A 12803-nucleotide genomic window follows, 5' to 3' on the forward strand; every position below is an offset into this window, starting at 1 on the left:
GCTGTGATTATAGCATCTAAGCTTTAGAGTCAGATTGTCAGTATTGACAAGTTAATTTTGATTAGGATCATATGGTAGCCATAGAACAAATTAGCAGAACTGTTATCTCAGCAACTTTAAGTCTTTATGTCTGAAATTGGAATATTTGTTTGTTTATTTAGATCTTCGATTTGTGTGTGTGCGCATGTGTGTGCGCGTACGTGCATGCGTGCCAATACTGGGGCTTGAACTCAGGGCCTGAGCACTCTCCCTAAGCTCTTTTTCTTAAGGCTGACACTCTACCACTTGAACTATAGCTCTACTTCTGGCTTTTTGTGTTTAATTGGAAAAAGAGTTTCTTGCACTTTTCCGGCCTTGGCTGGCTTCAAACTGCAGTACTCAGATCTCAGCCTCCTGAGTAGCTAGGATTACAGGTGTGAGCCACTGATAGCAGGCTTTCTTTGATTTCTTTTTACCAGAATTCTGTAGTTTCCCTCATATTTGTTGATACATATTTTGTGTGATTTATGACTAAGAATTTCTGGTGCTGATATAAACAGTAATGGTTTTTTTTTGTTGGTGGTTTTCTTTCTTGTTTTGTTTTATTTTTGCCAGTTCTGGGGCTTGAACTCAGGGCCTGAGCACTGTCCCTGAGCTTCTTTTTTGCTCAAAGCTAGTACTCTACCACTTGAGCCACAGCACCACTTCTAGCTTTTTCTGTTTAGGTGGTACTGAGGAATGCAGCCCAGGGCCTCGTGCATGCAGCACTCTACCACTAAGCCACATTCCCAGCCCCTCTTGGCTTTTTGTTGTTGTTGTTGTTTGGGTTTGTGTGTGTGTGTGTGCCCATCCTGGGGCTTGAACTCAGGGCCTGAGCTTTTCTCTTCAAGATTGGTGCTCTACCACTTGAGCCACATCTCCACTACTTTTTTGGTAGTTTATTGGAGATATGAGTCTCATGGATTTCCTGTGCCCAGGCTGGTTTTGAATTGCAGTCCTCAGAACTCAGCCTCCTAAGCTGCCTAGAATTATAGGTGTGAGCCACCAGCACCTGGCAACAGTAATGTTTTTAATTCAGAGTCCAATTGTTATGTTCAAAAACATGAAAATAGAATCTGTGATGCTCATGCTAAGATATAAAAAGAAATAACTAGTCAGCCACACTCCCCACCCTCGTACCCAGCATTTACACCTTGGCCTGTGCTGGTTAGTACCTTTCTCCTTGCTCAGCAAACTCCCAAAATGTACAGGAACATGGTCACATAAATAGAGATTTTTGTTTATTTTGACCACAGTAGATTCACACCATGCCATGTTATTCTGAAACTTCCTTTTTGTATGTAACAATTTATTGCCACCAATTATGGCCAAGCCTATAAATAGTGGACACAGACTGGGCCCTGCCCTGTCTGTGCCCAGGTTGTCTTCCTTTTTTCCTACACGCCGCTCCCCCAGGTGTAGTGCTTCTGCCCCAGTTCTTTTTTTTTTTTTTTTTTTCTTGCTCTGTACTAGGGCTTCAACTCAGATCCTCACATTATTCCTTTTTTTTTTTTTTTTTTTTTTTTGCTCAAGGCTGGAGCTCTACCACTTGAGCCATATCGCCACTTCTGGCTTTTTGCTGGGTAACTGGTGGTAAAAGTCTCTCAGATTTCTCTACAGAAGCTGGTTTTGAAACGTCCTCAGGCCAGGCGCTGGTGGCTCACGCCTGTAATCCTAGCTACTCAGGAGGCTGAGATCTGAGGATCGCGGTTCAAAGCCAGCCCGGGCAAGAAAGACCGTGAGACTCCTATCTCCAATAAACCACCAGAAAACCGGAAGTGGCGCTGTAGCTCAAGTGGTAGAGCACTCGCCTTGAGCTGAAGAGCTGAGGGACAACGCCCAGGCCCAGAGTTCAAGCCCCACGACCGACAAAAAAAAAGAAACGTCCTCAGATCTCAGCCTCATGAGTAGCTAGGATTACAGGTGTAAGCAACTGGTATCTGACTCTGCCCGGTTCTTTTTGCACATATATTGTGTATACAGCATATACATGATTCCACAACTATAAAGACTTACAGGGCTGGGAATGTGGTTTGGTGGTAGAGTGCTTGCCTAGGAAACATGAATTCCTGGATTCCATTCCTCAGTGCCACATACACAGAAAAAGCCAGAAGTGTCACTGTGGCTCAAGTGGTAGAGTGCTAGCCTTAAGCAAAAGAAGTTCAGGGACAGTGCCCAGGCCCAGAGTTCAAGCCCCAGGATTGGTAAAAAGAAAAAAAAAAAAGACCTATATATAGGTATAGACATTTTGTTTTGTTTTGTTTTTTGTCCGGTCATGGGGCCTGAACTGTGGGCCTGGGCTCTGTCCCTCAGCTCTTCAGCTCAAGGCTAGTGCTCTACCACTTGAGCCACAGCGCCACTTCCGGCTTTTTTCTTTTTGCTTATGTGGTGCTGAGGAATCGAACCCAGGGCCTCATGCATGCAAGGCAAGCGCTCTACCACTGAGCCACCTTCCCAGCCCAAGTATAGACATTTTATTTCAATACAGTTTCTCACTCCCCTACCCCCATATCTGTTTCCATCCTGGCCCGGGGGTAATATGGTCAAGTCACTGTTACTGCTAGGAGGATGGTTGAGAAGCGAGGCTTTCTAGTTAAAAGTTCTGGAAGTGCAGAAATGACATTACATGAGCCAGGCTGGGCCAAGCTCAGGGCTGGACAGACAGGATGTAGCCAGTAGCCTCTATTTCTCTGTGTATTGGGGCGGGGGGGGGCATTATGGGTTTGTTTGTTCAATTGTTTGTTTTGGGTTTTTTGTTTGTATGGTTTTTGGTGCTGGTCTTGGGCTTGAACTCAGATCCTGGGCACTGACCTTGAGCTTCTTTTGCTCAAAGCTAGCCACTTGAGCTACAGTTCCATTTCTAGCTAATTTGATAGTTTAGTGGAGATAACAGTCTCATAGACTTTCCTCCCTGGGATGGCTTCAAACCATGATCTTCAGATCTTTTTTTTGTTTTTGTTTTTGTTTTCGGTCATGGGCCTGAACTCTGGGCCTGGACGCTGTCCCTCAGCTCTTCAGCTCAAGGCTAGCACTCTACCACTTGAGCCACAGCGCCACTTCCAGCTTTTTTCTTTTTGCTTATGTGGTGCTGAGGAATCGAACCCAGGGCCTCATGCGTGCAAGACAAGTGCTCTACCACTGAGCCACCTTCCCAGCCTCTGATCTTCAGATCTTAAGCCTCCTGAGTAGCTAGGATTATAGGCCTGAGCCACTGGCACCTACCAAGGAGGAGTTATGTTGATAGTGTTGCTTCATAAGGCTATTGGAAAGATGAAGAGCAGGCGTGTGTGATGTGTTTAGCACATTGTGTGTGCACAGGGAGGTAGACTTTTGTCTCTCAGTGCAGTCTTCTGGGTAACTACATAGGAAGGAGACATGCCTTGGTGTAAGGAGGAAGTTGGTTGAGGAAGGGTCCCTGGTATGTGGTGACCCCTTGCATACCCGGGTATGGGCCAAGCAGAACCTGGGGTCAGGGAGACAGGCTGGTTCCTAGGGACCCTCTGGCTCTAAATATCTATAGTGTTTCCTTCTGTGCCTTTTCAGGACAAGCAGCTGCGGATCTTTGACCCCAGAGCAAGTGACAAGGCCTCTCAGGTAAGTTGTGTGGGAGGTAGGGTCGGTGGAAGGCAGTGTGCAAGGTGAGGACCCTGTGGTTCCAGCACAGGGAGGGAGGGGCAGACTCGGGCTCCCAGCATGGCCCCAGGGAGGCGAGCTGCTGCTTTTGTCTGGGGGCGTGAGTTCTGGATCCTGGGAGGGTATAGCTTTGATCACAGGGTGCGGTGCAGCCAAGCAGCCCACGGGCTTGTTGATAGAGGCATCCTCTGGCTTCAAAAAACGTAATATGAGACTCCAGCTTCCTCCCCTCCTCTGAGACCCCACTCTCCCTGCCTGGCATAATCAGCAGAGACCAGCTACAGAGAAGCAGAAGGACTCCGGCTCTGTCCTCCATGCCCCTAAGGTCTTACAGTGCACCCTGGGGTGGGCAGGCCTGCCAGCTGCACCGGAACCAGGGGCTGTGGGTGGTTGGGTCTGTGTACCAGGTGCACAGAGTGCTTGCAGCCATAGGTTCGAGCAAGAAAGCTCAGACCTAGGATCCTGCAGCAGGCGCAGAGCCACTGGGGAGTCAGTCTTTCTTCCAACAGAGGCCATGTAGGCAGCAGCTAATAAGCCGGACACATGGCCCTGCCCTGTGATTGCTGGGAGGGTTTATGGCTTCACTGAGCAACTGGCCTTGGAGCTGAGGTCTGAATTTCAACAGGAGACACACGTAGATGGCCCCAGCTTGTTACCAAAGAGGCACAGGGGAAACAGGGCATGTGAAGGTCCTATTCCTTGTGCAGTGGGACACCAATAGAGAGTTTTAATCAATAAAAGTGATGAGTGGATTTATATCTCTCCAAAGAACTTTCTAGAAACTGACGTTTCTTTCCCCAGGGAGGTGAAGTGTAGGGTTCTGCTGCCAACTCTTAAGGAGGAGCTCCCCAACAGAGATGCAGGCCCATCCCTCTTCCCATTTCCAGGACTGATTCACTATCAGGGGTCAAGGGTAAAGTTATCTAAGAGCCAGGCTCTAGTGGCTCATGCCTGTAATCCTGGCTACTCAGCAAGCTGAGATCTAAGAAGTTTGAAGCCAGCTTGTGCATCAGTGTCTGAGAGACTTATCTCCAATTAGCAGCAAAAAGCCAGGAATGGAGGTGTGGTTCAAGTGGCAGAGTACCAGACTTGAGTGGAAAAGTCAGGTTTGAGCTTGAAACTCTCAGCTCAAGTTCCAGTACCTGCACGCACACACACACGTAAACTGATCTAGCCCAAATATGGCAGTCTAGGGGTAGGGCTGCCCCTCATTTCCACATGGATGGAACAGCACACCTTACACCTTACTGGTGTGCTGGCCAAGACAATGTGGTCAATTGCACTCATTCCAGTTGAACTGAGAATATCTGGCAGGTAAATTGAGCCAGGCAGGCGGTTTAACATTTCACTTGGTAGCTTTCTTTGACCTTTAAGTCACTGCCCTCCCTGCTTAAGTGTCTGGGCATTTTGTGGGCACCTGCATTCATGCCCACTGGGCCTCAGATGGGGCCAGCTCCCTGAGTATATTCCTCCTCTCCCCCTCCTTGGTGGGGTCCTCCCAGCCTTCCTCCTCCTTCATCCTGTTCTCACAGGGGTGGGCGGTTATTGAGGATGAGGTGGAGCAGGAATGGCTGCCGGCCAGGGGGCTCCCCGTTCTTGAAGAGTGCAGGCGCAGCTCGGGTCTGGGTCTGGAGGAGCCCCTGGAGGGGGGCTTGGGCAGGAGACCTGGGAAGAGCGTGGGCGGCTCCCCCAGCTGCTGGGACGGTGCCAGTGCTTGGCCCTGCCGCTGAACTGTGCTGAGCTGAGCAGCGGGGGCTGCAGTGGCCTGGAATGCTGCCCTCCGCCAGCCCTGCCCCCCACTTCCGCCCAGGGCATCTGGCCCACACCTGGCTTCTATTAGGAAAACCGCTGCTGGCGGCCAGGGTAGTGTGAGCTGAGGGGCCGGCTTGGGGAGAGGCCTCAAGAGTGCCCTCTCTGAGGTTCCGCTTCTTACCTAGTGGCTAGGGAGGAAGGCAATGCCATCTTCTCTGGGTTTCTTCTCACCTGAGCCTCCCTGTCCCCAGAGCCTGGAAGCTACACATGGAGGGGGGACCCTTTCCTCCCCCTATCATTTGAGCCCTGCCTTTGGCCACCAGAGCCTGAAGGAAGGGACCTTAGGTGTCACCTCCTATTCACACTCTATTTATTTTTGAGATGGAGTCTTGCCGTGTTGCCCAGGCAAACCTTAAGATCCTAGGCTCAAGCCATCTCCTGTGTCAGCCTCCTCAGTCGCCGGGATACTGACAAGCACCATCTTGCTCTGCTTCTGATTTTGTTTTTCAATGACATTTATAGCTATTAGTTTTGTCCCCACACTTAGAATGTATGTCCCTAATCAACCTTCTAGGAAGTAGGCTCTTGGTTCTTTCTGTAGTCCAGGCTAGGACACTGAAGCCCACAAGCTAGAATTGCAGGGCTGGGCTGCGTCTGTCCCCCTAGCCCCACTCTGCTGCCCCTTCACCTAGAAAGAGCTCAAAGTGGAGGTGGGCGAGGCCCTGAGCCATGGCTATCCCAGGCAGCGGGGTGATAATGGGAGCAGGGCTGGAGGCCTCAGTCAGGGACAGGAGGGATCTGGGACCAACCCTTTCATCTCTCTCTTGGGTAGAGGAGCCAGTGCTGTGAACTCCATCCTCTCCACCCTGTGGCAGGGCCTGGCCCGGGCCCAAGCAACTCAGTATTGAGCTGGATGAGATGGGATAGATAGTGAGAAGTCTTTCTCCTAGAGAAGTTCCCCTCACCCTAGAAGGAGCCCAGTGCTGCCCCAAGAGCAGCCACACCCCACACAGGAAGTGTTACCATGGCAATGGAGAAGGGATTTGGCTGTGTAGCAGCTGGAATGCTGAGTATGTACCTCTCCCCCCCACCCCCAAGCAGGGCTGGTGTTCAGCAGCCTTGCCACAACCCTTCTCTTCTCTTCCCTAGACCAGGTGTGGTCAGGGGACTGAGGGGCAGCAAAGCCCTCTTGGGACTTCAAGAGCAGGACGTTCTGTCATCTGTGGGGACAAAGGCCATTCCCAGCAGGACTGGCTTGCACCCACCCTGCCTCTGGGTAGAAACACCCAGCGTGGCTCCAATATCTTCCCCATGAACCTCTTGTAGTAGAGGAGCCAGCAGTCAGCAGAATGCCTTCCCAGAGCACAGAAGTTTGAGAACTGGGAGACTTGAAAGGAGGGATCATCCTCCCTAGGGATCACCGAGGCCAGTGAAGAGCCTTCAGTTTGGAAACTGAGCACAGCTCCCGTGATGCGGGGCCAGAGTGAGGGAGGGCGAAGGTAGGAGCTCTAGAGTAGGCCTTCCTGAGGCCTCTGGGCAGAGAGCTGGTTGTGCTCACAGTTGGAGTGTCTTCCCTGGTACTCTCCCAGGCTCCAGGGGCTCGCCAGACCCCACTCCACCCAGACACCAGGTGCTCCCCACAGCGTGAAGCAGCCTGGGGCTGTTCACGGGAAACCTGAGGGCACCTGGGTTAATGGTGGTCCTGGGCTCCCCTGACTTCTGCCACTTGCTCTCTGCGATTGCAGATCTCCTGCCCCATGAGCCCTAGGCTGCCTTGTGCTGGTGGGGCTGATAATGGGCCCAGCCCACCAGGACTGGAAGTTCAAGTAGCCTAGAGCTGTGGCAGGAAAAGATACTTCTGTCTGCTCCACCATATGACAATGTAAGCCAAGGTGTGTTCCCCCCCAGGCTGTGACTCTGGAGGAAAACAGCTGCCCACAACTTGCAGGCTGGGCCTGCTGTCTCCCTTACTATATTGCCCCGCAATATAGTCTTATAATGACAGAGTCTGGAATGACAGCCCCTGGGAAGGTGGCTCAGTGGTAGAGCGCTTGCCTTGCATGCCTGAGGCCCTGGGCTCGATTCCTCAGCACCACATAAGCAAAAAGAAAAAAGCCGGAAGTGGCACTGTGGTTCAAGTGGTAGAGCGCTAGCCTTGAGCTGAAGAGCTGAGGGACAGCGCCTAGGCCCAGAGATCAGGCCCCACAACCGGACCCCCCCCCACACACACACAAAAGTTTTTAAAAAGCACCTTAGCAAATGTAGTTGCACATGCCTGTAATCCCAGTAATTGGGTAGAAGGATGGCAAGTGTGACATCAGCTCGTGAGTCCCTGTCTCAGTAACAACAGAGCCATACACAATTGATATGCATCAGGCATGTTGCTAAACACTTAAGCGTTAACACCTATTCTGTGTGGCAGTCATCCAAAAGAGGTCCTGTGGCGGTGTTTTTACAGATAAGGAAACTGAGGCACAGAACTGCTGCATAACTTGTCTTGGGATGTGGTAATGGGGGCAGGGCTGGCTTTTCCCCCATGCAGTCTGACTTTGCTCCTCTGTGGCACTTCAAGTAACCATAACTACAGCGCTGTGGCTAGTTAGTTCAGTGGGTCTCCTCATGTACATATTCCATGGACTTGGGGCCATAGTGCCCAGCATTGTGTGAGCTGAAAACTCACAGTGAAAACAAATGAATGAGCTTGTTCTTCATAATCTGAGAATCACCCAGCCCCTGTCAGCTCCTGCCCTGTGGAAGCCTCACATGTTTACTGAATGGAATGAATGAATGAATGAATGAAGTGCAGACCGGTTGGACGGCATCTGGCTTGCCACTTACACAGAGTATTTGTACCCTGAGCCCTTGTGGTCCTTCCGACCCTCTCTGGAGTGTGAAGGGTAGGGCTGGCCAATGCCCTGACCCTTGTCCTGGAGAGAGAGGGGGGTGGGGCCCTGGTTCTCAGGCACTAGTCCTGATTTCCCGTGCCACTGTGGCTGAATGAGAAGGGAGCAATGAGAAAAGCCCCTTGAAGGACACAGTGGAGCGTTTCCAGCGGTCTCCCACGCTAAGGGCCGCCTCTGTGTGCTGGGGAGGGGGCCCTGGGCCAGCTTCTGGGGGCTGCTTCCCTCCCTCATTGATTCCCAAGGAGATCGTGGGAAGTTCGGAGGAGGCTGGCCATGGTTGGGGTAAGCTATTTTTGGTAACAGGGTCCTTGTCTCAGGCTCCAGGGGCCAGGGTGACTGGAAGGGAGCTGTTAGCATTTCCTCTGGCTCCCTCCACTCCCCCCCTGCCAGGGCCTAGAGGGACAGGGCCACCGCCTGGGATGTGAACTTCCCTTTCCTTCTTGGGGGCCTTAAGTCTTCCCACTGGCAGCTCTAGCACCACAGAGAGCCACGAGGGGTACGGTGTTGCCCTCCCAGGACATCCCCCAGAGCTTGGCCCAGGCCTTCCCTCCTGCCCACGGGCAGCAGCCCTCCTAATCCCAGGATTTGCACGGTGCTTTGCCTGGCAGAGGACCCACATGGACTCCTTGCCACGGTTCCAGGGACTGAGTGGCCACATCTTGAGTCCTGCTTACAAATGAGAAAAATGAGTTCCAGGAGGGTGTGGGTCACAGGGTCACACAGCTCTTGGGTGTGAGGGCCGAGGGCCAGAGTTGGAGACCCCCAGCCAAGTGCTTCCTGTGGGCACCTGCAAAGTGCCAAGCCAGGCCTTGCTGCCAGCCCTCTCAGGGGCCAGACTGAGCCTGGGCCTCATCGCCTCTAGCTGTAGCACTGCTCACAGGAATGGGAAGCAGGGTTCTTCCTGTTTACACCCATAGCCTCCAGGGAAAAGACTGGCCTGCTCCCTCCCACTCTCTGTTGGGTGCTCAGGTGGATGGGTGACAGCAGAACTTCCCAGCTCCAGGCCACTCCAAGGGATCCTTGTCCCCGGCAGGGTTCCTGTTGGCTTAGCTCTATCTCTTGTCTCCTGCAGAGCACTCAGGCCCATGAGAACAGCAGGGAGAGCCAGCTGGTATGGACAGGTTCCAAGGAGTACCTCGTGTCCACTGGATTCAACCAGGTAGTAACTCCTCCAGCATGTGCAGGGCATGGCCAGACAGGCATGTGTCTGACCCTTCAGGCCCATGCATAAGGGGTGAAGCCATTGGCCATTGGGGGAGGCGGTGCCTGATGGTCAGTTCCAGGCCTATCCATATACGGCTTGGCTGTGCAGCTGGGTCTTAGAGTCTCAGGAGACTGATGGTGGTGGAAAACTGGCAGATTCCATTTGTAATAGCTAAGCCTGACCCTGGGAGCTGTGTTGGCCCCATAGGGACCAGAGTCCATGGAGGGATCCGCCTCTTGTCCCTTGTCACCTAAGGGTTCTTAAAGGGGCAGGACATGAAAACCCAAACTCTCCCTCCTTGGCATGACTCCCCCTCACTGCCCTGGGGCAGGAGTCTACTGCCAGACTGTGCCCTCAGGCCCTGAGTCCTGGGTGTCCTGGCATGGGGTTGAGGTCAGGCTTCTCTAAGCTTCTTTATGATCTCCCCCACAGATGCGTGAGCGGGAAGTGAAGTTCTGGGACACCCGGGTCTTCTCCAGTGCCCTGTCTTCCCTCACCCTGGACACTTCACCCAGGTAAGAACTGTGGCATGGTGGGAGACTGGGGGCTACTGGCCCAGATGATGCTCTGAGTCCAGGCCTAGTGTACAAGTGCCTCTGGTGAGGACCTCAATCTAGCCTGTCTGTGAAGCGGGGCCTCGCTGCAATGTGTGGCAGGAGCCCGAGCTGGGCTTTGACATCTTCAACAAAGAACCCTGGCCTTGCCTTCCAGGAGCCCTAACCTCACCAGCAGTGGGCATGGGGCAGCCCCAGGCAGACAGACTAGCTAGATTCCTTGTTTCCACCTCCTCTCCCTGCTACCCCAGTAGAGTGGCCCTCTGTCACTGGGCAGCTTCATGGGATGGAACTCACAGTAGTGTGCTCTTGGGAAGGGGTTGGGGCTGCAAGGTGTGCAGAGATGTGCCTGACGTTGCTGTGGATGTGTCTGTGAGGCCGAGGGCCCCAGAATATCTAAGAAAGAGGACATGGGGCAGTATGAGGACAAACGAACAGGTTTAGAAGTGCTTGTGGCACTTGTGGGTGAGCTTGGACTCTTGTGGTCTATATAAAGGGCTCACCCAGCTCCTGACATCTGGTGGTCTCCATGTGTCTGGTCTGACTACAAATGAGACTGGTGCCCAGGCAGCATAGGAGGTCCAAGGCACCTTGTCCTTCTACCCCCCCCCCCCCCCCCCCGTTCCCTGGAAGCATATGGAGGAGAGTTTGTAGCAGGGTTCAGCCTACCCCATCAGCTTTGTGCAGAGATGGTCTTGATTCACAGTGGCTCGGAAGCCAGCTACCAGGAGGCCCACAGTGCATTCTGCATTACCATCTGCTTTACAGCCGAGGAAACAGGTTCCAGGAGGCTTAGAGACTTAGTCAGGCGGGGCTGTGGGGTGGAGGCAGGAACATATGCAACCCCCTGTGCTGAAACCTCTGCCTGTCTCAGCTGTAACTGACGAGGTCCCTGTGCAGCAAGGAGATTGGGAAGTACTGGAGCCAAGAAAAGGACCTTGCTTGGCTGGCTTGTCCACCCCTTTCCTGCTTGGATTTCACAACTGAGGAAACTGAGTCACAGAAGGCCCAGTGGCCTGTCCAATTTTAGAAGCAGCGGGATGGTGTGAGGTGAGAAAGACTGAAGGATCTTCCTTGGATCCTCTAAAACAGCTCTGCACTGGGTCTCTGGCTGAGAGGAGGGGAGTGGACAGGAGGACAAAGATTCTTTGTCCTGTCCTCTAAATCAGGAATAAGACACTGGGGTGCTGGCAAGGCCCCTTGTACAGATGAGTAAGGCAAAGCTGGCTGAGATTTAGATCTTCCTTGAAACCACATGGCAGGTACGAGGCCAAGGCAGGGTGTCACCACCCTTCTTCCTCTGCTGGCATGGGGCTCAGGACTGGGTTCAGCTGGGCTCCCCTATCCTGGAGTGGCAGACCTTTCTGGGCCAGATGGCCCCTTCTCTACAAGCCATCAGCAGAGGCCGATGGGATAGTGTAGGCGTGAAGGGGCTGGGCATCAGCAATCCAGTGTGCTTCTGCCTACCACTTCCTGTGTTTCAGGCTCCACCCTTGCTAATGGTGGTGACTGTCTCCCCTCCCCTGCAAGGCAACCCCTGCCAGGCCCTAGTGTGGCCCCTGGAAGAGTTAATGATGCCCAGACCCTACGGTGCCACCAGCCAAGGCTGACCCTGTAATTATAGCAGTTAAGAATAGCCTGGAAGGACCAGTGAGGGCTGGAATTTGTCAAATCACTCCCAGATGGGCGGCTAGGCCAGTGGTCCACCCCTGTCCCCCAGCCCTGACCTTTGCCTCGGCGGGCCAGCATCCTCAGCCAATAAGCTAGGACTCTCCGGCCTCTGTGAAGCCGGCAGATGCCAAGGATGCATGCCTAGCCTCCTGGCTGTTCTGAGAGATGGTGGGTTCCCTGGAAGCAAGAGCCCCTGTGAGTGGAGATGGAACGTGCTCAGGGCGTCGGCTGTGGGCACAGCCATGGGGGAACGTTGGCAGCCGTGTCCACCCAGTCGCCGCTGCTCTCTTCGGTTTTACAGATTTTCCATCTTGGTTTGGGCAGAACAGCATGTGCTTTTAAGAGCTGCAGGGGCCACAGGTCAAGCTCAAACTCCTCCCCCATCCTCTCTCAGGGCCTCCTCAGTCATGTTCCCATCTCTGTCCTCTTGTCATTCGTGTCTACAGAGGAGCATACCTCGTTGGAGAGAAGGGGTGACTGGAAGCCAGGCCAGCCTCAGGCCATGTGAAAGGGTCAGGCTGCCATCCTAAGAGGCTTGTCCAGAGCTTTACGTGGCAGGCCCTGTAATGTGGGAGGAGAATGAGAGGGACTGGCAGAGCCAGAGCAGCTCGTGCTCTGCCACGTCATGCAGGCACACCTGTCTCAGATGCTCTCCTCCTGCGAGACGGGCCCGTGAGTGTGCATCCGTGACAGTGCCCCATCCCCTGTACCGGCAGGGGTGAGCAGAGTACCCCCACTGTCGTCCGGGGAGCAGATGTTAGGGTTCTGTCCCTCTTGTTCAGAGCAGGCTGTTTCAGCTCTGTTTTTCTGTAAAGTGAGCTGTTAGTCATGGAACACGTAAAGCCCTCACAACACGGTGTGGGACAGGAAGGACCTGGTGATTGTGGGTTACTGCCTCCTCCCGTCTGCCCTGATCCCTGGCCTGAAGCTGGCGCCATTGCCCTGGGTAGGGGCTGCATCTTGGCTTCATCCTCTCAGGATGGGGGCGCTCTGAGTACCTTTCTCTGGATCCTGCCACCCCACCCCCCTGCTATCCCTTTAGGCCAGGTTTGCTTTTGCAGTGAAAAC

The 12803-nt window shown here is 53.4% G+C and overlaps 1 protein-coding gene across 2 annotated transcripts in view; it reads left to right on the plus strand.

The window, feature by feature from the left end:
- Window positions 1-12803, plus strand: part of Coro7 (coronin 7) — a 59334-nt gene that overhangs the window by 12521 nt on the left and 34010 nt on the right. For both annotated transcript variants that reach the window (XM_070003594.1, XM_070003595.1), the window contains exons 7-9: window positions 3562-3612; window positions 9379-9465; window positions 9943-10025. In XM_070003594.1, coding sequence (XP_069859695.1) covers window positions 3562-3612; window positions 9379-9465; window positions 9943-10025 — 221 coding nt within the window. The remainder of the gene's footprint in view (window positions 1-3561; window positions 3613-9378; window positions 9466-9942; window positions 10026-12803) is intronic.

The sequence above is a fragment of the Dipodomys merriami genome, unplaced genomic scaffold, assembly GCF_024711535.1.
Source record: "Dipodomys merriami isolate MVZ:Mamm:240054 unplaced genomic scaffold, mDipMer1.0.p SCAF_60, whole genome shotgun sequence".
NCBI lineage: Eukaryota > Metazoa > Chordata > Mammalia > Rodentia > Heteromyidae > Dipodomys > Dipodomys merriami.